The sequence below is a fragment of the Giraffa tippelskirchi genome, chromosome 11 (genome assembly GCF_054371585.1).
Source record: "Giraffa tippelskirchi isolate mGirTip1 chromosome 11, T2T-mGirTip1v1.2.pri, whole genome shotgun sequence".
Taxonomy (NCBI): Eukaryota; Metazoa; Chordata; class Mammalia; order Artiodactyla; family Giraffidae; genus Giraffa; species Giraffa tippelskirchi.
In genome coordinates, this window is record NC_137285.1 from 128,177,902 (window position 1) to 128,203,720 (window position 25,819).

The window sequence follows — 25,819 nt, forward strand, 5'->3', positions numbered from 1 at the left end:
TGCTGCAGTCCATGGGATCGCAAAGAGTCAGAAACGATTTAGTGACTAAAAAGAAACAAAGGGGAATTAAGCAACAGATAGGAAAACAGAGTTGTCTGAAAGTGTTAGCAGTCATAGAACCATGAGTAAAATATGAATTCTTTTGTTTCTTTATTTTTACTGTTTTAAATTTTTTCCTGAAATTTCCTAAAATGATATATTATTCCCCAGTTGATTCATGGAGGAATTTGGTGGATGAGATGGCAAGATTTCCTTCCCCTGTATAGTATTTCCTAAGATCACTCTTAAAAATCAACCTTTTCATCTTTTAAACCAGATCTTTAACTTTTATCTAATTCATAAACTATACGGTGACAGACAGACTCTAGGACCTGAATCATCTTTGCCTCTGGGTGTTCACATTCTTATATAATCCTTTCACCTGTAGACTTGCTTCTAAACACTAGAATAAGGGCAAAGAGATGTGATGTCCCTTCTGTGACGTTGTTCCATTACATGAGTCTGCTTTGCTATCTGTCTCATTCTGGAGACTCTTCTTGTTGGTTTGATGAAGCTGCCATATTGGAAATGTCCACATGTCAAGAAACAGTAAAATGCTTCTAGAAGCTGAGAATGACCTCCAGCTAACAGCCAAAAGTAGTCAAATACTCATTCCTTAGCTACAAGAAATGAATTCTACCAAGAACCTGAATTATCTTAGAAGGGGATTCTCCCTAGTCAGGTCTATAAATGAGAATACAGCCCTGCAGACAAATTGATTGCAGCTTATGTGGCCCTGACCCACGAAGCTATGCCTAAACTCCTGACCCACAGAAATGTAAGATAATATATCTACATGATTTTTAGTTCTTAAGTTTGTATTAAGTTTTTTACCCAAGAATAGGTAACTCATACACTTACCATAAAATATGCTATCCTGATACATTAAATGGAACCTTACCAATGGATTTTTGGTATACCATTAACAAACCAAACTGAAAATTCTTAATCTAACTGAAACATGCCAGCTTGTCAGCAGGCCAGGGAATACAATCAACAATATGCTTTGTCTGACTCACTGACACAGATTTGAAATTTTGAGTAAATTAATTTTGTATAACTTCTAAACATAAGTTAACAAGATACTCTATCAGCACAATTCTGAGTATTCAATCTGAGAAAAATATGATGGCCTAATTTCATGAATCTCTTTACTTTAAGAAGCAATATTAAAAAAAAGTACTTTTCTTTTATACTTATTTATTTTCTGGCTACACAGAAGGCCCCATTTTCAAAACGTTCTCCCTATTCTGTAGATTTCTATTTAATATCATCACACAGTTGTAATACTAATGGTAATAATAAGAAGCACATTTATAATACTTTACAGTTTTTACACCTGTCATTCAAGAATTATCTCATTTAGCATATATGTATAAGGATGCTTCCCAGGTGACTCAGTGGTAAAGAATCTATCTGCCAATTCAGGAGACACAAGGGACCTGGGTTTGATCCAGGGTCAGGAAGATCTCCTGGAGGAGGAAATGGCAACCCATTCCAATATTCTCCCCTGGGAAATCCCATGGACAGAAGAGCCTGACGGGCTACCGTCCTTGGAGTTGTAAAGAGTTGGACACAACTGAGCTTCCATGCACATGTGTAAAATAGGATATTAAAATAAGAGACCATCTTACTTATACATGTTGCCTTAATTCTCCTTTCACAATAATTATATGAACTATTGAACTATTCCTCTTACAGAAAAGGAAGAAAAAAAAGAAATGTGGTTGCTATCTGTAACTTGAATCTTATTGTCCCAACTGCAAACCCCACATCTTTATTTCTATCCATTAAAATGGTCCTCACTGACAATCGTCCAAAGCACCAGACTTATTTTTGTGTAGTGCTTCTCACTATCTGAATTATACCACGTAATTATTTCTTTGCTATATATGCCTTACAGGTGGATATACCTTGTTTTGCTTTGTTCAATGCTGATTTCTCAGTCTACAAACATTCCAAAAACATAGTAGACAAATAAATATATATACAAATTTTATATATAAAATAAATATGTCTTGAACATATACATTGCCTTGTTAGAGAAAAGGGGTTGTGCAGCAAGATGAAAAGTACTTTGTTTTTCACTCTTTTACTTGAAGATGTCTCCTTTTTTCCCCCAAGACGTAAATTTAGTATTGCTAGAAAAGTGGCAATAATAGACACAAAGTAGTTTGTAAGGTATATGACATTTCATTTAGTCTTTTAAAGAAACTTTAAAAAAGACTTTCTTTTTCAAAGCAGCTTTGGGATCACAGAAATATTGAGCAAAAAGTCAAAGATTTGCTGTATACTCTCTGCCCCAAAACATGCACCACCTCTCCCAAGATCAAGCCCCCATCAGAGTGTGTGTTTGTTATAATTTATGTAGCAACATTAACATATCACGCAAAGTCTATAGTTGATGTTAGTGTTCACTCTTGATGTTGCACAATCTCTAGGTTAAGACAAGTTTATGATGGAATAAATCCATCATTATAGTATCATTCAGTGTAGTTTCACTGCCCTAAAATTCCCCTGGAAACCCCTAATCTTTTTGTTGTCCCCATAGTTTTCCCTTTTCCAGAATATCATATAATTGGAAAAATATGTAGCCTTTTGAATTGGCTTCTTTTACTTGACAACTCAGTCATTTCTAAAGCTGAAAAAATTAGTATGATTTAAAAACAAATCCTGAAATTCTAAACCTTCTGAAGATACCAAGCAACAGGAAGAAAAGCCATGTTTTAGTCCTACCCTTTTCCCAAGTGACTCTCTTCCTCTCCCCGAGAGAAAGAAACTCAAGAATTAGATCTCAGTCAAGATTAGAGTAAGGTCCAGAATGTCTAGGGTGCTTTTGTTGTATCATATAATATGTTAGAGCTACCACTTGGAGCAAACAGTGTTGTCCAACCAGCTGCATAGCCTGTAGGCAGATAGGGCTGATGAATCCATCTGTACCTGCCTCTAGGTCAGGATAGGAGGCTCAGTGGCTTGCTTCCTTCCGTATATTCCCAAGAAGCATAAGCAGTGAGAAAGAAGAGGCAGTAACTCCTTTTCCCAAACCTTATCCCTTAATCTGGGGTTTACACAGAGCCACACAGGGCGTGTGCACCCACTAAGTCTCAGGTGAAAGGGAGGTGAAGAGAATCTCTTCTTGGAAATCCCAGATGGGACAAGGAGCTCTTAGACTGCCGCTGCGGAAGAAGCTTATGACTGATTTCTGGACTCTGCTTTCAGCTTCCCTAGTTGCCCCAGCTAAAAGAAGAGTGAACCAGTGAAGTCCCTCTCTTCCATGTCCTAAACTCTGTGTATATCATTGTCTGTCAGGCCTCAGAGGTAGCATTCTGTGGTTGGGTAACAAGGCAGCCTCTGGGTTCTGTCACTAATATACTATTTTGTGAATCTTAAAACATTTTTTTTTCAAAATCCATGTGGCACTGCCTGCTGCCAAGATGTCATAAGCTATCTCTGGGCATTAATGAAATCAGTACGTATTAGTTGTAAATTGATTGAACTCCATAGTTAGTAGTGATTTTTAATATGTAGGAAGCCATAATTACGTGATATACACATCCATGACTCTAGGTGAAGAGAGCAAAAGGAAAATAGGAATAACACCTCACTGAGCTGAGAGGGCTTATAAAATGCAGTGCTTAAGAGCTGTTGCTTCATCTCAGCCTGCCTGAATTCTAATTCACACTATGGCTGACACACTGGCTGACCTTAGACACTGTTGCCTGACACATGTAACTATGCTAATGATAAAACTGCTATATTGGGTTCTTATACAGGTTAACTTATAGTGTATATATATATATATACACACACACATATATATATAAGTGCTTGACTAAATTCTTGGCATATAGAAAAGCTGCAATAAATATTAGCTGTAGTTATGACTATTGAATCAATCTATCATCAGATATAGATATCAATGCCCAGTAGTACAAGGTTAGAAAGCTAATTCAGCACATGATTTATTCTTATACTTCTTTAATTACAATTATTAAAAATTCGCTATTTCCATATGTGATGCCATCAGTGGTAATTAAAACAGTGATTAAAATATATTGTGCTTTCCAGTGCCCTTGGTTTCCTAGCTTAGCAATAGTTGAGAATACAGAGAATACAAAGACCATTCTGTTTGTTTTTTAAAGTCTGCCTCAATATCAACATCTGTGATATGGGAAAAATAGCACTTACCTCTCAGTTTTCATGTTAATATAGGCAGCTGATCTCGGAGAAGGCAATGGCACCCCACTCCAGTACTCTTGCCTGGAAAATCCCATGGACAGAGGAGCCTGGTAGGCTACAGTCCATGGGGTGGCTAAGAGTCAGACACGACTGAGCGACTTCACTTTCACTTTTCCCTTTCATGCACTGGAGAAAGAAATGGCAACCCACTCCAGTATTCTTGCTTGGAGAATCCCAGGGACGGCGGAGCCTGGTGGGCTGCCGTCTGTGGGGTTGCACAGAGTCGGTCATGACTGAAGCGACTTAGCAGTAGCATCTCAACAGACGCAGTCTTCTCAGCGGACCAGAGTCATGCTCTCCCTGCTCTGCCCTACCCCATCTGTGCCCCACTCTCTAACTTCAAAGAAAACAGAAATACCCAGGAAATGGACATGGCAGTAATTGGTTGAATTCCAAATACCAAAATTTTGATAAAAAGAGTGTTGGGGTCAGGGAGGACAGAAACTAGTAGCACCTGAGATCCTTGTATCCTGAGGATAGACCAGGATGTCTTAAAAAAGTTAGTAGTAATTATTATTTCTAAAAGATTGGAAAAAACACTTATAAAGTAGGAGTAACTTTGCTATTGGTAGAGATTTAAACTGATTTAGAAGGTAGTTTGGCATTATCTGCTAAAGTTGAAAATGAGCATTCTTTGTGACTCACTAGTTTTTTTCCTAGGTACATGCTAGAAATGCATGCACAGGTGCACCTTAAGATACACACCTGAATGTCTATTATAGCTTTATTTGTAATAGGCAAGACTGGAAAGAGCCCAAATATCCATCATTAGAAGAGAGCATAAATAACTAATTTTTGTGTGTTCATATGGTAATATAACAGTGAAAAAATAACTACTAACGTATATGAAAATCAGGGATAAATTTCACACCCATAATATTACATGAAAGAAGCCAGACACAATAGGTTACACATTATACATTTGCATTTATGTAAAGTTTAAAAAACTTAAAAGATGTATCCTTTGAAGATAAAGCTAAGGAAAAGTGATAAAATAATATCATAAATAAGAGGATTATGATTATTTTAGGGGAGGAGGACATGGAGGGCATAATGATTGAGAGAGAAGATTAACGAGGGTATTTATTGTTTCTTGGAGTAGTTATAAAGATGTCTGTCTTATAATAATTATTATGCTTTTTTATGGCACTCTTTATTTTGTAGTAAATCATGTTTCGTAAGTCCTTGTAAAGGATATCTGCTTTCCTTTGCTCTAGTTCCATATTCACAATAACATCCTTTGGCATATTTATCTGTTTCTGTCTATCTTTGTCCTGAGAAAGAAAACATTCCCAAATGTGAAAGGGTTCATCTGACTCATTAGAAAACAAGAAAAAAAATTCTAACAGGAATTAACATATTGCCTGCATTTTTATCTTGTTTTCTTGTGATAATCGCTAACATTTTTTAAAACTTTGTAAAGTGAGTCAGATTATGTTGAGTACTCTGTATGCAATGTCTCATTTAGTCATAACAACAATCTTACAAGGTTGATATTTTTATCTTAACTTCAAAGCTATAGGAATTGAGGCTAAGCAATGAAATTAAATTACATGTCTAAGAACACAATAAATCAAGACCCATCTCTGATCTGGATCTCAATACATTAAGCAATGTGTCATACTGCATTTTACTAACTCAAAGGTTTGGTTAACAGATAATCAGTCATCACTTACAGATTAGTGACAAGATCTAATTTTGCAATGGCCTGAGAAAGGACTGCAGTAATTTCACCAAGATAATCTGACCCTTAATGGCTTCTGATACTCATTAATCTGGTTTCCTCTGGCTACACCTTGACATTTTTCAACTCTGTAGCTCAGATCTCTCCTACTGCACATGTTAGATAGCATTGTAACTAAACATCTCCTAGCCTATCACTCCATGTGAAAATGTGAAAGTGTTAGTCTCTCAGTTGAGTCCGACTCTTTGTGACCCCATGGACTGTAGCCTGCCAGGCTTCTCTGTCCATGGGATTTTCTAGGCGAGAATACTTGAGTGGATTGCCATTTCCTTCTCCAGGGGATCTTCCCAACCCAGGGATCGAACCCACATCTCTTGTGTCTTCTGCATTGCAGGCAGATTCTTTACCCACTGAGCCATTGCAGAAGCCAATATGTATGCTAAAATCTGAAAATGTTCAGTGTCTTCTTATTTTTATCCCTGGAGTTTAGCACAGCACCAGCACATATTAGGTATTCAATAAATGCTTGTTAGATCAAGAAGAATTAATGTTAGGAAAAATATACATTTCACAAGCAGTTGCTGCTATAATTTAATTTGAAGAATACCCTAAAATGCGTTCTCATGCAAAAAGCAGACTTTATTGCTGTTTGGCAAATGGGCTAAAACTTTTGCAAACCTGAGCCATAACTTGCATATTATTAAGATCTTCTTTAGGAAATTGAGCTTTTTTGAAACTCCCTGTGCTTCATGGTTTGCAATGCCTTAAATAATTAAGTGGTTTTCAAAATTGTTGAAAGATTAGGTACCTGATGGATGATCTACATCCAAGCTTCTCTGAGAGAAGCTGATTTTATTCTGTCTTCTGGGAAAAATAAACATGAAAAATTTGGTGTTAAATTGAATGCATTCCACGTTGTAATTGGAAAGCATTTCACTGTTCTAAATGAGCCTTGATTTTATGTATGAACAACCATTATTATATCAAACAAAGAAGTTCTTTTGGTGTCTAGATACAATAATATATCTAAAAACTTTCCTGTCAATTTTGCTTTTAGGCAACATATTTGAACATGGGTCAATAAACATCTTGGTTAATGGTTGACATGTACTAAATAAAATATAATACATTAAAATATAATAAGTGTGTGCATACTCAGTTGCTCAGTTGTGTCTCACTCTTTGTGACCCTGTGGACTGTAGTCTTCCATGCGCTTCTATCCATGGAATTTTTCAGGCAAAAATACTGGAGTGGATTGCCATTTCCTTCTCCAGGTGGTCTTCCCAACCCAGGGATCGAACTTGGGTCTCTTCCATCTCTGCATTGGCAGGCGGATTCTTTACCACTGAGTCACCAGGAAGTGCAAAATATAATGCTGCTACTGCTGCTAAGTCGCTTCAGTCATGTTCGACTCTGTGCAACCACACAGACGGCAGCCCACCAGGCTCCCCCGTCCCTGGGATTCTCCAGGCAAGAACACTGGAGTGGGTTGCCATTTCCTTCTCCAATGAATGAAAGTGAAAAGTGAAAATGAAGACACTCAGTCGTGTCCGACTCTTAGTGACCCCATGGACTGTAGTCTACCAGGCTCCTCTGTCCATGGGATTTTCCAGGCAAGAGTACAGGAGTGGGTTGCCATTGCTTTCTCGGGCAAAATATAATACAAGGCTATGGGTTTTCCAGTAGTCTTGTATGGATGTGAGAGTTGGATGGTGAAGAAAGCTGAACGCTGAAGAATTGATGCTTTTGAACTGTGGTGTTGGAGAAGACTCTTGAGAGTCCCTTGGACTGCAAGGAGATCCAACCAGTCAGTCCTAAAGGAGATCAGTCCTGGGTGTTCATTGGAAGGACTGATGTTGAAGCTGACACTCCAATACTTTGGCCACCTGATGTAAAGAGCTGACTCATTGGAAAAGACCCTAATGCTGGGAAGGATTGGGGGCAGGAGGAGGAGGGGACGACAGAGGATGAGATGGCTGAATGGCATCACCGACTCGATGGACATGGATTTGGATAGACTCCGGGAGTTGGTGATGGACAGAGAGGCCTGGCGTGCTGTGATTCATGGAGTCGCAAAGAGTCGGACACGACTGAGCGACTGAACTGAACTGAACTGATGGCAGTTCTGTTTCCAGTTTTTAAGGAATCTCCACACTGTTCTCCATAGTGGCTGTACTAGCTTGCATTCCCACCAACAGTGTAAGAGGGTTCCCTTTTCTCCACACCCTCTCCAGCATTTATTGTTTGTAGACTTTGATTGCAGCCATTCTGATCTGTTTGAGATGGTACCTCTTTGTGGTTTAGATTTGCATTTCTCTGATAGTGAGTGATGTTGAGCCTCTTTTCATGTGTTTGTTAGCCATCTGTATGTCTTCTTTGGAGAAATGTCTGTTTAGTTTTTGGCCCATTTTTTCACTGGGTCATTTATTTTTCTGGAATTGAGCTGCAGGAGCTGCTTGTATATTTTCGAGATTAATTCTTTGTCAGTTACTTCATTTGCTATTGTTTTCTCCCATTCTGAAGGGTATCTTTTCACCTTGCTTATAGTTTCCTTCGTTGAGCAAAAGCTTTTAAGCTTAATTAGGTCCCATTTGTTTATTTTTGCTTTTATTTCCATTACTCTGGGAGGTGAGTCATAGAGGATCCTGCTGTGATTTATCTCAGAGAGTGTTTTGCCTATGTTTTCCTCTAGGAGTTTTATAGTTTCTGGTCTTACATTTAGATCTTTAATCCATTTTGAGTTTACTTTTGTGTATGGTGTTATAAAGTGTTCTAGTTTCATTCTTTTACAAGCGGTTGACCAGTTTTCCAAGCACCGCTTGTTAAAGAGATTGTCTTTTCTCCATTGTATATTCTTGCCTCCTTTGTCAAAGATATGGTGTCCACAGGTGTGTGGATTTATCTCTGGGCTTTCTGTTCTGTTCCGTTGATCTATATTTCTGTCTTTGTGCCAGTACCATACTGTCTTGATGACGGTAGCTTTGTAGAGAGCCTGAAGTCAGGCAGATTGATTCCTCCAGTTCCATTCTTCTTTCTCAAGATTGCTTTGGCTATTTGAGGTTTTTTGTATTTCCATACAAACTGTGAAATTATTTGTTCTAGTTCTGTGAAAAATACCATTGGTAACTTGATAGGGATTGCATTGAATCTATAGATTGCTTTGGATAGTATACTCATTTTCACCATATTTATTCTTCCAATCCATAAACATGGTATGTTTCTCCATCTATTTGTGTCCTCTTTGATTACTTTCATCAGTGTTTTATAGTTTTCTATATATAGGTCTTCTGTTTCTTTAGGTAGATTTATTCCTAAGTATTTTATTCTTTTCGTTGCAATGGTGAATGGAGTTGTTTCCTTAATTTCTCTTTCTGTTTTTTCATTGTTAGTGTATAGGAATGCAAGGGATTTCTCTGTGTTAATTTTATATCCTGCAACTTTATTATATTCATTGATTAGCTCTAGTAATTTTCTGGTGGAGTCTTTAGGTTTTCTATGTAGAGGATCATGCCATCTGCAAACAGGGAGAGTTTTACTCCTTCTTTTCCAATCTGGATTCCTTTTATTTCTTTTTCTTCTTTGATTGCTGTAGCTAAAACTTCTAAAACTATGTTGAATAGAAGTGGTGAGAGTGGACACCCTTGTCTTGTTCCCGACTTTAGGGGAAACGCTTTCAATTTTTCACCATTGAGGGTAATGTTTGCTGTGGGTTTATCATATATTGCTTTTATTATGTTGAGGTATGTTCCTTCTATGTCTGATTTCTGGAGGATTTTTATCATAAATAGATATTGAATTTTCTTGAAGGCTTTCTCTGCATCTGTTGAGATAATCATACGGTTTTATCTTTCAATATGTTAATGTGGTGCCTCACATTGATTTGCGAATATTGAAGAATCCTTGCATCCCTGGGATAAAGCCCACTTGGTCATGATGTATGATCTTTTTACTATGTTGTTGGATTCTGTTTGCTAGAATTTTGTTAAGGATTTTTGCATCTATGTTCATCAGTGATATTGGCCTGTAGTTTTCTTTTTCTGTGGCATCTTTGTCTGGTTTTGGTATTAGAGTGATGGTGGCCTCATAGAATGAGTTTGCTTGCCATATTTCTTTATCATCACTTTGAAAACTACTTTTCTTTTTGCCTGATCAATTGGTAATACTCTTTATTCATAATTCAGAATCATAGAATAATTAGATACTAAACTAGAACCCTAGTTAATAGAGTTTGATTGTGAACATGTTTACAAAGATGCAAGAACTGTTAATATTACCTAAGGTCACTTATTATAAAAAGATAAAAGATGTAACTTTTTTTTATTTTCAAATTGTAAGGCAGTTGATTCTCTGGAAGAGTTTAACATTTATTTTGCTTAATCTTATAGTAATGAATAATAACTATCAGAGTTCCACTTTCTTAAAATTGGAAAAGTTCATAAAATATTTTAAAAGCTATCTTACTGTCTCATCGTTTTACTACCAACCAATCATTTGATTTCTAGATCATCTCACTGAAAGGTTTTACCTTCACCAGGACTAAATATGTTATTATTAATTTAAGATCAGGTGATACTTAATACTAGACTAGTATTAAAAGGATGATATACTTTAGGCAAAAAAAATGCAGAGGAAAAAATTTATATAACCTTATTTTAGCTCTATCTTTGTTTATATTACATGGGGATGCCTGGAGGCAGTGGGTCATATGTATAAAACAAAGGGCAAGCCGGGGCTTTTGCAGTTCTGCTGTAATTTTGTGATCAATCATCTTATTCTATTTTGATTTATGTTAATGTTGGAGGAAAGAGGATGAGAAATGACTACATGATCTTTTAATGGCATGATATTTTTGAAGTAATTCCTGTCTGGATACACATTACTATGAATTATTCCATTCTTTCCATTCCCTTCTTTTCTTTTCTCCTTCCTTCCTTCTTCCCATAAATATCTATTGATGCCTACTATGTGTCTGGCTCTGAGTTAGATGTTTGAAATACTCTGTGAACAAAACAGTAAGAAATTATTTACCTTTGTAAAATTTATATCCTAATAGAATAAGGTAGACAATAAAATGATAACAAATGAATAATTTAGTGTTATATAACATGTTGGAAGCAAAGCTATTCCCAACCTAGAGAGCATATTAAAAAGCAGAGAGAGACAGTACTTTGCCAACAAAGGTCCATCTAGTCAAAGCTATGGTTTTTCCAGTGGTCATGTATGGATGTGAGAGTTGGACTATAAAGAAAGCTGAGTGCTGAAGAATTCATGCTTTTGAACTGTGGTGTTGGAAAAGACTCTTAAGATTCCCTTGGAGTGAAAGGAGATCAAACCAGTCAGTCCTAAAGGAAGTCAATCCTGATTATTCATTGGAAGGACTGATGCTGAAGCTGAAGCTCCCATACTTTGGCCACCTGATGTGAAGAACTGATTCATTGGAAAAGACCCTGATGCTGGGAAAGATTGAAGGCAGGAGGAAAAGGGGACGACAGAGGATGAGATGGTTGGATGGTATCACTGACTTGATGGACATGAGTTTGAGCAAGCTCTGGGTGTTGGTGATGGACAGGGAAGCTTGGCATGCTGCAGTCCATCGGGTTGCAAAGAGTCGGACACGACTGAGCGACTGAACTGAACTGAACATGTTGGAATTTAACAATCGCTAAGAAAAATAGGTTAAGGAAAGTGGGATCAAGGTGGAGTATCATGGAAAACAGCTGAAGGGTCTTGAAGAGAGGAGTTGCATAATGTAATTTATAATGTGGAGGATCACTCTAGTGTCTTAACTGTCATGCTAAGAATAGATTTTAGAGAAGCAAAGGTAGAAGCTAGGAGATGAGTCAGACTATTGTGATAATGTAGTCAATAGATGACATATCTTAGAACAGAGTAGTGATGAAGATGTTAGAAAGTGATCAGATTCTAAATATATACTGAAGAATGTTCCAATGATTTGCATGTTAGATGGATGAAAATAGAGGAGACAAAGATGACCCGAGATTTTTGATCTGAGCAATTTAAAGAATAGGTTTGCAGCCAATCAAAATAACAAGGGTTTGGGGAAACATTTACTTAGATAAAATAAGGAATTCCATTTTGGACAGTCAGCTTTGAGGTGTCCATTAAACATCCAAGTGAAATCTCTGGAGTGGTGGAGGCAAAAGCATTCTAAAGTCTGAAGTTAATTATGTCTTCTCCAGCCATTAATCCTCAATATCGATACCCTATAGGAGCTATAAATCATAGGCTTTTTGAGGGGTTAGCCTTCTATTACTGCCAAGCCCCAGACCTAGTAATGTGTACCTATATATGCTTGTCTTTTTCAATATAGTTGTTAAGACCACCATCAAATAGGTGAGAGTTCTAGTTTCACTATTTCCTTTTCCATGATATCTGGGATGTTACTTAACCTTTTTGGCTTCTATGTACTCATGTCAATATCTACCTTAAAGAATGATGAGAATAAATCACTTGGCACATTGCCTGGCACCATAGTAAGTTGTCAGTTAGTGATAGCTATTATTATCATCATTATTATGGGCTTCCCTGGTGGCTCAGATGGTAAAGAATCCACCTGCAATGCAGGAGACCTGAGTTTGATCCCTGTGTTGGGAAGATCCCCTGGAGGAGAGCATGGCAACCCACTCCAGTATTCTTGTCTGGAGAATCTCCATGGACAGAGGAGCCTGGCGGACTACAATCCATGGGGTTGCAAAAAGTCGGACACAACTGAGCAACTAAACGCAGCACACATTATGCAAATACAAGGTGGTGGAGACTCTGCTTGAGTTGTGACTTAGTCACTTTATAGTATCCAATAAGATAATCCTAGGACTCTTAAGACCTTTTTATTCACTGGAGAAAAGAATGTGTAAAGTCTTCTTGTCCTTGAGCCTGGAAGCCTATAGTACCCCTGAATTCATACACTTGAACCTATTTTCTATAAGAAGACAGCTCCTGAGCCACCTAACCTGTTCTTGTAGGATTACAATCACTCAGATATCAGTTTTTGTTGCTTCACTTGGATGACTTGTTGGCCACCAGGTTACTCTGGCCCTCACTTTTTTAAACCTTAAGCTGCATATATGTCCTAAGCAGGCTCCTCCAAAGAAGTTTGAGATGCCTTTTTTTTTTGGAAATTTAGCAGTTAACTCTCAAAATGTTAGGACATTTTTCGATCATAGCCTTATACTCTGGGGGGAAGTATTTCTTGGAACAAGCAGTTCAGAAATTATTGTTTGGTGTTGTTGAACATAGGTTTAGGAAAATAATGCCTCATCTGAGTATTATTTCATGGAGGAAATTATGTTAATTTCAGTTCTCAGTACTTACGTTGCTTAAGCCTTGTTGTCTTTATTTTTGAAAGGCAAGTTTGAGTTTTGAGTAAGATAAAGCATGTAAAACATTTTATCTGGGCCTGATTTTGAGCAAATGTTCAATGTATATTGGCTGATTTTATTTTTATAGGGTTTTATTGAATAAAACATAGACCTTTAGATGCTAACATCAGAGAATCAGTGTTCTGGTGTCAAACTAATTTCAAATCCTAGAACATCACTTGGTAGCTTGTTTCGTACTGTAAGGTGAAAACTTTTAAAATGATCCTTTCATGTCTCATAATTGGAATGTAAAAAACACATTTTTACATTGGATTGCCAATATTTGAACAGAAGTGTCTGAAAGCTGAATGCATGTGCTTATCCAACCCACACTATTAACAACCATTGCTTTATTTGCAGAATGACATGAATTACATAGCATCCAGTGGACTTCTATTCAAAGATGGCAAAAAGCGGATTGATTACATCCTGGTTTATAGAAAGTCAAATATACAATATGACAAAAGAAACACATTTGAAAAGAACCTCAGAGCGGAAGGCTTAATGTTAGAAAAGGAGGTAGGTGCTTTAATAATATTAGCTATGTGATACAATATGCTGGAAGAGATATGATATTTTCATTTTAGTATAAAAGGTATAACATATGGATTTTTAAAACATATAGCAATTTTCTCCCAAATGCAAAAAAAATGCATATGTATAGTCATATTTTAAAATATTTTCCTTTTTTACTCTATACATTTCTGTAAATTTAAATATTTTGCAAAAGGCATAGCTTAGTATGAAATCACCGGAGAGCATGATAAAAAAAGAGCCTAAAAGTGAGCCTATAAAAAGTAGGAGGGGAAAATAAATGGTTGAAGGTGTTGGATGTAGGTGGAAGTAGAAGAGATGAGGAGTCACAGAGAAGAGTGGTTACCAGGGTTAAATACTGCTCAAAAGTCAAGTGAGATAAGAAAGAGGCCCAGTTAATTGGAGAATGTGGAGATCTTTGGTAAAATCAGTGAGAATCTTTTCTCTGAGGAGATAGACTTGGAAGCTAGACTGGGACATGTTGAAGAGTGACTGGATAATGGAAAAATAGAGGCTGTAGCAAATGCCATCTGTTTTGCTCATCTGTGAACCGAAGGATGAAGAGTGATAGTCTGAGATGGAAACGAGGTCTCATGAGGTTTCACTTCTTTCTGTTTTCTTTTTTTTTGTATGTGATGTTTAAATAATGAGGAGGAAGGAAGGGTGAATGGAGAGAGGCAGGGAGAGAAAGAAATAGAAGAGAAAGATTGAGGAAACAGAAGACAGATGAGTAAAAAAATTGAAAGGCCTTTAGGTGAAAATGCAGGGTGAGATCCAGTATACAGTTATAATATCAAGTGTAACATCAGGGAAAATTAAGTTTCCTTAATTGTATTTTAAAGTTAATTTTCTGCAATTATTTGTTTTGGTTGTCAAAGATATGTTTACCTATATTCTTAATTCTAAGAGTATTAATATTGGTTTTTTAAATGGTTGAGTTAATTAGGACTTGATTAATTATCACAATGTTAATGTGTAAAATCAACAAAAACAGTTTAAATGAACAAAACATATTTGTGTAATAAGCATGCTAATTTTATATATGAAATAAGCATGTTATTTTTATATATGAAAAAATAGTCTTAAAATTTCCAATCAAGAAATTGTTCAATGCTATTTTTATTAATTTTCTATTGCTGCTTAACACATCACCACACATTCAGCAGCTTAAAATAAAACCCATTTGTTAGCCCACAGTTCTGCAAATCAGAAGTTTGGGTATAGTGAGCTCTTGGCTCTGTTTCTTGCAAGACTTAAATCAGTGTGTTGAATAGGCTTGCATTCACACCTGGAACTTGGGGTATTCTTTCAAACTTATGTGGCTGTGATAGAATTCAGTTCTTTGTGGTTGTAGGACTGAAATCCACATCTCCTTGCTAGCTATAAGCCAGGTACCTCTCTCAGTTCCCAGAGGCCATTCTTATTCCTTGCTGCATGCTCCCCACCCACGTTCAAAACCAGCACCGGAGACTCTCCTTTGTGTACCTCTGCTGTTTTGAATCTCTTTTGCCAAGAAGAGTCCCTTTCAGGGAATCATCTGCCATGGAGAATAATCTCTCTTTTTTAAAAGCAAATGTGCCATATAAAGAACTTAATCATGAGACCGAATACATCATATTCACAGGTCCTGTAGATCGTTCAAGATGAAGACAAGGCATGAAGATCTAAGAGGATTTCTTAGAATTCTGCCAACCACATTATTAAAAAATTCAATATCCTATGTATTGCCTTTTTAAACAAGTAGGCGTAGAAAGAAACTTAACTCTATGATTATAGTATAGAACATAGATATATTTTTGGTTTAAACCTTATGTTAACTGATGACTAAATGGCATCTAAATAGTTATAGCTATCTGAACTATCAAATCCAGTGTTTTGCATTATCATGAACTTTTATTTCTTCTTAAAATTTCTAGTATTATAAGATTTGTGCTTTATTTGCAACTTAATTTTAGTAAGTATTAAATTGAAAATATTTAGGTCTTGTCACAGGTGGAAAAGGAAAATGAAATTGTGAAAATGTCAGCAAGTATTGGATTTTTAGCAGAAAAAAATGAAAGTATTCCCTAGAAAACAAGTTCCCATTTTTAAAATTTATATTCAACAGAGTTAAGCACTGAGCCTGGCACAGAGTATATCTCAAATCCTCATTAAATTGAACGTTGATTTGGATAGTTTCTAGGTGATCACATCAGCAACAGATGATGATTCATGTTTGAAGATTGTGCAGATGAATAGGTAGATGATCTCTGTCAAGATATGTTCTTTGTTATCCAAGTGTATTTCCAAATTATATCAGCATTTTACCTTTATCTTATACTTAGTATAGCAAGCTACCATATTCTGTATTTTTTTTCAGCTCTCTGCACCAACTTGCAGAGTGACATTGTAAAAACACATTTAAAAAATTTCCTTTTTTTCTCAAGAATGAATCTTCTACCTCTTTAAAATTTTGGATGGAATAATTAAATAATAATGTGAAGTGTGAAGGCTGTGGGTGTTTTGTTCCCCTGGAAAAGCCTGCATGCATCAGAGCTAAACAGAATAGTGCCAGATTGGGAGCTTCTGATTCCAAGGGAGAAAGTAATCTTGCTTTCTGCCAACACCATCCCTTCACCAACCCCCTGCTGCAAGGAAATAAAACTATTTTTGTTGTTTTTAAGTAGAGGCATAACAAAAGAGAAATTAAGTTGAAGAAATTATAAGATAAGACAATTCATGCTGCTTGGAAAAAATATATACATATATATGTGTGTATATATATATATATTATATTTTAGACATACAAAATTAGAAATGTTCTAGCTGTATGTGCCCTTAGCTTGATGTTTCACTGATGGTAAAATTAATGCAGTAACATCCTTCTAAAGCATCTACTTTATTTGGGTGTATTAGATTTTTTTCACATCTTAAGAGTTGAGTGAACTGAATTAATAATCAGTGCTAAGCCAGCTATTCATGATGCTGATTTGAACATGACATAGTACCTCTTCCAAAATAATTCTGGCTTATTTGCTTTCTTATCTTCATTGTCTCTCGCTTAGGTACAAGTTACAAAGAATGTGTACTCAAAGTAAGTGAACTCATTCATTCATTCATCCATTCAATGAATGCTTAGTGAATGACTACTGTGTGCCTGGTGTAGAACTAGGTGCTCAGTAGACATAAATGAACAAAGCAAATATCCCTTCTCTCATGGCACTTACATAAATAGACTCATTCATTAGAAGATAATAAGCACTATAGAAAAAAAAATGGAGTGAGGTAAGAATGATGGGGTGAAGCAGGCAAGTAATAGCAAGTGACCAAATGGTGGAAGTAGAGTGGATGAGAGGGAGATTAGTAGGAGAAAGGCTTAACAAGATATCGAGGGTGAGGTTGTAAAAGGCTGTGTAGGTCATTGGAAGAACTTTGGTTTTCACTCTGATTCTAATGAGGTTCTGAGAAATTATACGGTCTGAGTTATATTTTAAAGAATAACTCTGGCCATTGTGCTATGAATAGAGCATTGGGGGCAAGAATATGAGCAAAGGCTCTATTAGTAAACACTGTAAGACTCTAGATCAGAGATGGTAGTGATAGACCAGGGCAGTAGCTATGGAAGAGTGGGGAGCGACCAGTTCTAGCTGTACATGCTGTGAAGAAAAACAAGCTAGGAACCAACTGATAGTATGAAACCCAAGCTTTCCTGTGGTGGAGGTTAAGCCTTCCCAGATCTCTCCCAACACCCATACATGTATTAGTCATTCCTCCTTCGTGCTGCTAATATATTCTGGCAGCCAACATGCCTGGGTTTTAAGAACCGTGATGCTCTGTGGGAGAGTGTGATCTCCATTCATACCAGAATAAGGCTTAGCTCCTGAGAAATGATTTTTTTTGTTCCAACATCTGCTTATTCCTCAGAAGAGATCCCCACCCTCAACCTTCTGTGAAACCATTGGAGAGAATGTAATGATCTAACATCAGTGCACTTCTCAAGGGATTGGTTGTTATCTTAAATCATCCCACCTGTAGAATGTGTCATTCTGGTCGAGACTGATTTTGTCTGAGTCTAGATTCATTTTCATAGAGGTCTCACTTCCAGATTCTGGGATGAAATGAGCACTAAATATGTTTTTTTTTTAATCCTGAGGGTCCCATTTTCTCTGTCTTTGAATAACTGCTGAAAAGGAACCCACACCTCCCCAGGAACTGAACAATGGCATAAAAGCATAAAACACTTTGAATACATAAAGAGGAAAGATAATTTTCCAAAGAAACTATAGTCTGTAGAAATACAGTTTTATTACAATTTATACTGAGTTTTATTTCAAAGAAAATTTAACTTTTCAATCACTTGATTCAAGACCTCAACTTCAGAGTTTTCCCCAAATCATAGGTTGTTACTGGCTTTTTACTTGTATAATTCAAAGCCTATTATAGAAAGCCTAAAAACCAAGGCACTGCTCCACCAAAGATGAGTCAAGTAGCTATTTACTGAGAAAAAAAAGAACGATTCTAGTGAAGCTTTGAAAATAGCCGTTATGTTGGCCATGGTCTGATTCTAGAAGCATGCTCTCACTGGGAATGAACATTCTGGGTAAACCTCTTGTGCTTGAGCTCCTTAGTCTAGTCTCTCATAAGACTTGTGACAACTCTATGAGGTAAGACCATTCTCTCCATTTCCCAAGTGAGAAAACTGAGGATCAGAGAAATTAGGTAATTTCCCCAAGGTCCTAGAGTTAATAAATGATAGAAATGGAATTTGTACTTACCTCTTTGTGATTCTAAACACTGTGTTTTTTCTTCCATACCATGTCGTTTCTTCCAAGTAGGCATTTAGGATTAAAGAAATTGACCAGAGTAGTCAAGTTTGTTAAAAGCTCCTTAGATAATCCTAATGCCCACTGTATTTTGCTTAAAAACCTCTTGTCTAGATCAAAGACACAAATTATTATGATCTCTTGCAGGAAACATTATACTAACCTTTGAAGATTCAAGTAAGCATGCAAATTTGACAGCTCTGCAAGGGCATGGACTTGTAGGTCTTATACTGTGTTTATCCCCAGAAATTTCATAGGCTCTCACAAGTATAATAGTAATTGCTCAATAAAATATGCTAGAAGAATAAATAAATGAATAACTGGTATAACTGTCAGTGTTGTCTACCCACCTTGAACAGGAAAGAAAGGACCATGAGAAAGTTTACAACCAGAATAACTTCAGAGTCCTAATTGGCTCATGATTATTCTGGTTGGTGGCTCTGGATCTTAATAATGGTCAATGAAGAAAGCGCGCTAACTCACATGGATGATTATTTCTTGCATACAATGGCATTATTACATTTTTATTAAGATAATTCTGTTAAGAAATTTTATTCATATAAATTCCTTTTAAATCAGCGATAATGATTCCTGTATATATAGGTGGACAGTGTTCTTCCCTGTCAGGTCAAATTGTGACATGATATTATCAGCTCTGATTCTAATTGGCACCTCTTCTGTTGCCCTTTACAGCCAGCTGTTGCAAACTCGGATATCATGTTTATTAAAATTCACATTCCATGGGACACACTGTGCAAGTATGCAGAGAGACTGAATATTAGGATGCCCTTCAGGTATTTTCAGGATTTTATTTCATTCTATCTCAGAATATATTAAGATGAGCCTGTTTTTTGCAAAACCTGAGAGTAATAAATGTAATTCTTTCTGCAGAAGAAATGCTTTTTTTTTGCCAAGTTTAGTTAATTTTGGCCATTTATCTTTCCTTCCAATTTCCTTGCCTAATGTAAGCTTCCTGGTTCCCTGGATGCTTTATATCATTTCTAGCTGGACTAGACTGGAAGGAGGGAAAGATAGTTGTTTTCTAATTTTACTTACTATTCCCAAGATCAGTCTCACTTATTTAACGTAGCTAGATGGAACTCTTATTTTTGCAAGAGAAGTAAGTGTGTAGCATTCTTATGTTTACAGATTCGGTGTTCTTCTCTGTATAGCAGTTATCAGGAATCTTTCCTCAGGTGCAAATCAACCAGATACTTTCTTAGCTCTGTCCTCAGTGCCAAAGCATAAATGGTAATGAAAGAAAAGATGTTTCAGTCTTTCCTATAGGCAAGACTACAGGAAAGTCAAAAATTGAATAGACCTATTTCCCCAAGTTGTGTGTTTTGTGTTATATGCAGAATGTATCACTTGCCTTCCTAAAATCTCACAATGAAATTCAAGTGTTTCTACTATGCGTGAACTGGCATTGAAGCTCAGTATGCTTCATCAACTGCTAAAAAAGGTTTTAAAAGGTTCAGGGTAACAAGATGCCAAGGAAAGAAACTCTAGATAATGAAGTTCCATGAACAGTAAGAGGGCAATTCAAAACTGTAAAGAAATTTATCAGACCTGGTAGCATGGAAGAGACCAGATCTGTGAGAGGGCTGCCAGCCTCGGGTCGCATGACAAGCCTGGAGAGTCTTGTCTTTTTAGTCATCTGAAACTCCTCAGGCTTCGGAAGTTGCAACCACAAGTCATTGCCCACAAAGCAGAAATTGATTAAGCACTGGCAACTACTGAGGAAGCTTACAGTGACAATATTAGAATTAGATACCTAAATTGACTCCCATTCCTGTTTGGGTCAATCTCAAGGGAAATCAATCCAGTCAGTCTTAGGGGAAATCAACCCTGACTACTCACTGAAGGGACTGATGCTGAAGCTGAAGCTCCAGTATTTTGGTCATCTGATGGCAAAATCGACTCATTGGAAAAGTCGCTGGTGCTGGGAAAGATTGAGGGTAGCAGGAGAAGAGGCTATCAGAGGATGAGGTGGCTAGATGGCATCACTGATGCAATGGACATGAACTTGGGCAAACTTTGGGAGATGGTGAGGGACAGAGAGGCCTGGGGCGCTGCAGTCCATGGGGTTGCAAACAGTCAGACATGACTGGGCAACTGAACAACCTGTTTGAGAAAAAGTTTCAAAATCCTCTAGACAGATATTTATAAGAGAGGTAAATAATATCTTGAAGAGCTTGGCAAAAATAATAATAGTGACAAAATAAAGAACAAAAGAAGATGAACACAGGAAAGAAAATTCCTTAGAATTCTTTAGCACCTTATATAAATTATTAATATGATATCTATAAGAACCTGAAGTTTGTACATTTTTATGAAACCTGATCCATGAAATAAGCAAGTAAGGACCTACGAAATATTATTTGTGTTGTGATTAGATAGTTTGAAGTCTCCAGAGGACTTCTTTCAATTCAGGTCATTCTACTGAACCAATCTTGAGAGCACAAGTAGGTAAGTAAACACTGTGCTACTCTACATCTCTTGACTTCTGAGGAATTTTTTCCTCCTGACACTATGTCTCCTTCTTAAAAAAGTCTCTTGAAATACATGCCTGTGACTTATTTCAGGCTGACAGTAGGAGAATATTTTCCTTTTGCTCTATCTGGTTTCTTCTTGTTTGGTGTGCATGTATACATGCTACGCAGAATCACGCAGAATCAAAGCAATTAGAGTCATTTTAACTTACAAAATTATCAAACACTTTCACAGGTAGTACTCTTCAAACCTAGCCCAGATATGGTGAATAATCACATCTGTTGATTTGTGGTGAGATTCAAGCTTCATAAAATATTCTGAAACAATTTAAAATTATTTTCTGTGAGACTTTAAACTTTTCATAAGCTTCATATTTTATCTTAAGAAGAAAATTGAAAAATATGTAAAAACATTCCCTGAAATATTTTTTATAATTGTGAAAAATGTAAATATGTTCAACAGTAGAGGATTCAATCCCATGGAAGGAGGAGCCTGGTAGGCTGCAGTCCAGAGGGTCGCTAAGAGTCGGACACAACTGAGCAACTTCGCTTTCACTTTTCACTTTCATGCATTGGAGAAAGAAATGGCAACCCACTCCAGTATTCTTGCCTGGAGAATCCCAGGGATAGGGGAGCCTGGTGGGCTGCCGTCTATGGGGTTGCACAGAGTCGGACACGACTGAAGCGACTTAGCAGCAGCAGCAGCAGCAGCAGCAGAGGATTCAAATAAATTAGATATACCCTTGTAATGCAAAATAATTTATTTATAAAGTGAATGGGTAAAAGGATTTCTTAATGACTGTAGTTAAATAATAAGTAGTAAAATTTAAATACAATATGTATAGGATATGCATTTATTTATACAATGAGATTTCAGCAATGTAAAATGAGTAGAAAAAAATTGGAAGAGAATATAATATGCTAAAACATGACTGCTTCTGATGGGTGGGAGTGAAGTCCTTATTATTTTGTGGGTCCTTATTTATTTTACTTTCTTACAAAATTATTTTTAGCTAGTTCTAATTTGCTTGCAGGATATAAACAAAGATGCAAAAGAAGTGTAACACCCAAGACAATAACCTACTTTCTGATATCAGGGTGAAATTGCTAAAAAAATTCCAAATTAATTTTCATATGCCCTCATCCTTCCCCTATTCCTGTGATTTCACCATTGTTTCTAAGAGGAGTTATAGTTGAGTTTATGCACAAACTAATTGCCTTGTAGATCCAAAAGGAGGAAACCCTTAGAGACTGTCACAAAGCATGCCATTTCAGTAGATTTTAGTATTTGGGTTCTGTTCAGGTTAACTGAATATTATGTTTAAATATCTCATCCAAAAAAGATCATAGCTTCCATTACCTCCTCTGAACTTTATACAAAACACTTGTCTGCCAGAGGTCAAAAAATCTGAATCCTTTTTTGCTATCCAAGGGGGAATTTGGCATCATCTGATTCTTAGTTCCTGGCCAAGACACTTATTATTAATTTGGAATTATACTTTCCATCAATGAAAAATAAATGTTGGTTAGCATGTTCACTTTGCACCAAATATTTGACATTCATAATTTCAGAGATGGTTTTTCTTTCTTTATCAGTGCTGTTGCAGGGAGGGGGACCCCTTCCAGGGCCCGAAACTGGGCTCTTGTCTAACACTCGGAAATGAATTGTCCAAGGAGACACATGTGCTGACAAAGCAAGGGATTTTATTGGGAAAGGGCACCTGGGTGGAGAGCAGTAGGGTAAGGGAACCCAGGAGAACAGCTCTGCCACATGGCTGCAGTGTCGGGTTTTATGGATGGGATTAGTTTCCAGGTTGTCTTTAGCCAGTCATCTGACTCAGAGTCCTTCCTGGTGGTGCACGCCTTGTTCAGCCAAGATGGATGCCAGAGAGAAGGATTCTGGGAGGTGGTTGTACATGTGGTGTCTCCTTTTGACCTTTCCCGAACTCTTCCAGTTGGTGGAGGCTTATTAGTTCTGTGTTCCTTACCAGGACCTCCTGTCATAAAACAACTCATGCAGATGGTTACTATGGTGCCTGGCCAGGATGGGTGGTTTCAATCAGTGTGCTTCCCCTAACAGTACTATCCAAGTATGTCCACTCTGCTGTAGTGTATCAGGAAAAAGTCTTATAAAGACAATGACAAAAGAATCTAGTGTCACAAATTTCATATAACTCATTCCACCATCTTGGTTGGATTGTATTAATTTTAAAAATGGAAAATCTGTTAGAGCATATTGGCCTTTTTCCTCTCATTTCCCTTACTCTTGACTTTTCAGATAACTATTGAGGAACTCTAATTAAAAGAATAATCAATATTCTCATAATTTTTTTAAATCTGTATCAAAATTAATTCTTTGTGTCTTTTCCTTAGAAGTTCTTTAAAACCATTACTTTGCCAGGTTGCATCTTCAGTCTGTATGAATTAAACAATTAGGTTTCCAATCTGTGTGCCATAGTGTCCTTCCAGGAGATGTTTTAAATAAGAGGTTTTTTTTAGTTGAATGGTTTTGCTGTTGTAAATGATATTCAGTTTTATTTTCTGATAAGATTGCATTTGAAAGAAGAGTTATGATACATCAAAAGAAAGAAATATGAACTATATAGAGTTACTGTCTCTTTTCATTGATGTTGTGGCTGAAGTTTCTTCTTTATGTTTTTCAAGATAATGTTTACAATTTCCACATTACTGAAACTTTGGAAAATGCAATTGTGATTCTTTTGATTTAATAATATAAATATTAGAAAATATATAGCTTTTCCAAAATATACCAAAAGAACACTGGTTCAAAAGAAAAATATCCTGTGACCAAATACGTTCTTGAAATTCAAAGTTAAACAATAAGTTTATTTACCGTAGGAATTTTTAGAGAAGTGATTCTCAGTCTTCAGAATACATCATAATTACCTGGGAAACTCAGAAAAAGTAGTTTCCTAGAACCTACACCCAGAGATACTGGGTGTAGGATAAGATTGGGTATATACATTTTTAATAAGCATCCCAAGTGATTTTGTTATAGTTAGTAGAGAAATACTGTCTTGAAGATTTTAGTATTTTTATAATTCTTATAATGTTTATAAATTTAAATGGACAGTTACACAGAGCAGCCTTTCCTTAATTTTCATCTGATAATGGATTTTTTTTTAATCATAATATGATGGTGTTCTTGAGAAAACATTCTGAGGAATTCTAGAATAAGTTCTTTTGCAACATCTTTCCATAGTACTTTAATAATAGATGTAGCATTAACCAACTCCTTAGTAACTAACTTCTGATTTATTTATAAGTTATGCCTAAAATTTGGGATAGCAGTCAGCTCATGAAGAGGGAACATTATTCAAATGTAGAATAAGTGGTATTTTCATGATTGTCAGCTCAATTTCCAAATGTCAATTGTAATCATATTTAAGGACATATATATTGTCTTAAAATTAAGAAATGCATGGACATCAAAGAACTTAAATAGGAAAAATGCATATCTCTTCTCAAGACAAGATTTTTTAAAAGATTTATGCAAGAAGGACATACCCATGCTTGACTGTTCCATATATTTATTCAGTGTTGAAACCTATATTGCATTCCATAAAGAAAAGCTGCAAATTTATTCAGAAAAAATTATTAGAGTTATAACCCTTCCTACAAAAGTTTTCTGCTAACTTACTGTTTGAACACGAAACTTCAACATTTTATCTAGAGCCTATGCTTGAATATTCTGCATATATATAATTTTATATATCTAAATTTTCTAGCTATTTCTTTTCTTGATTAAAATGGCCTGCATATTGGACTTGATGTTTCATAACCAAAAAAAAAAAAATCTGAGAATTAAAATATCCCACATTTTCTACCTTTCATTCTATCAGGAATGACTTTGCATGTCTTCCATATTCTATAAATATCAATTCCCACTTTCATCATTTTTCTTTTTATTCAAGGTGATTCATATTCATTCTTCTCACATTAAAATGGTCAAGACTGTTTAAGATGATTCAGTCATCCTGTAGCTTCTCAGACTGAGTTCAATATGGGGTCAACCTTCCGTCTTTCCTCAAGCTTTTCCTCCCACAAATATTTTAATCATAGCAAATTGGGAGAATTTTTTAAAACAACTAAGAACAACCTTTTATTATAGTTGGGAATAAACTTAGATCACCTTTGTATGCAGAGGATAACTCACTCAAAAATGAAATGATGTAATAACATACAAAGAGCCCAATGTATAAAATAGATAAAAGTGCAGGAGCTTTGCTTAACAAGGAGTAGGGACTAGGGTCCCTCTCATAGGACAGTCCTTCTCATTTGGACCTGCAAACATCTTCACATGTGGCCACTGGCTATATGAAACACTGGTTGGAAACAGTGATTGAGATAATGATTTACTGCTAATTTTGAGTGACTGTTGTGATAAGTGGGTGGGTAGGTAGGTAGATAAGGAGAAGGCAATGGCATCCCACTCCAGTACTCTTGCCTGGAAAATTCCATGGACGGAGGAGCCTGGTAGGCTTCAGTCCATGGGGTCGCGAAGAGTTGGACACGACTGAGCGACTTCACTTTCACTTTTCACTTAAATGTATTGGAGAAGGAAATGGCAACCCACTCCAGTGTTCTTGCCTGGAGAATCCCAGGGATGGATGAGCTCAGTAGGCTGCC

The 25,819-nt window shown here is 36.5% G+C and overlaps 1 protein-coding gene across 4 annotated transcripts in view; it reads left to right on the top strand.

The window, feature by feature from the left end:
• The window catches only part of ANO3 (anoctamin 3), a 486,839-nt gene that overhangs the window by 335,803 nt on the left and 125,217 nt on the right, over positions 1 to 25,819 (top strand). For all 4 annotated transcript variants that reach the window (XM_081543183.1, XM_081543186.1, XM_081543185.1 and 1 more), the window contains 2 exons: positions 13,702 to 13,860; positions 19,371 to 19,471. In XM_081543183.1, the coding sequence (XP_081399309.1) occupies positions 13,702 to 13,860; positions 19,371 to 19,471 (260 nt within the window). The remainder of the gene's footprint in view (positions 1 to 13,701; positions 13,861 to 19,370; positions 19,472 to 25,819) is intronic.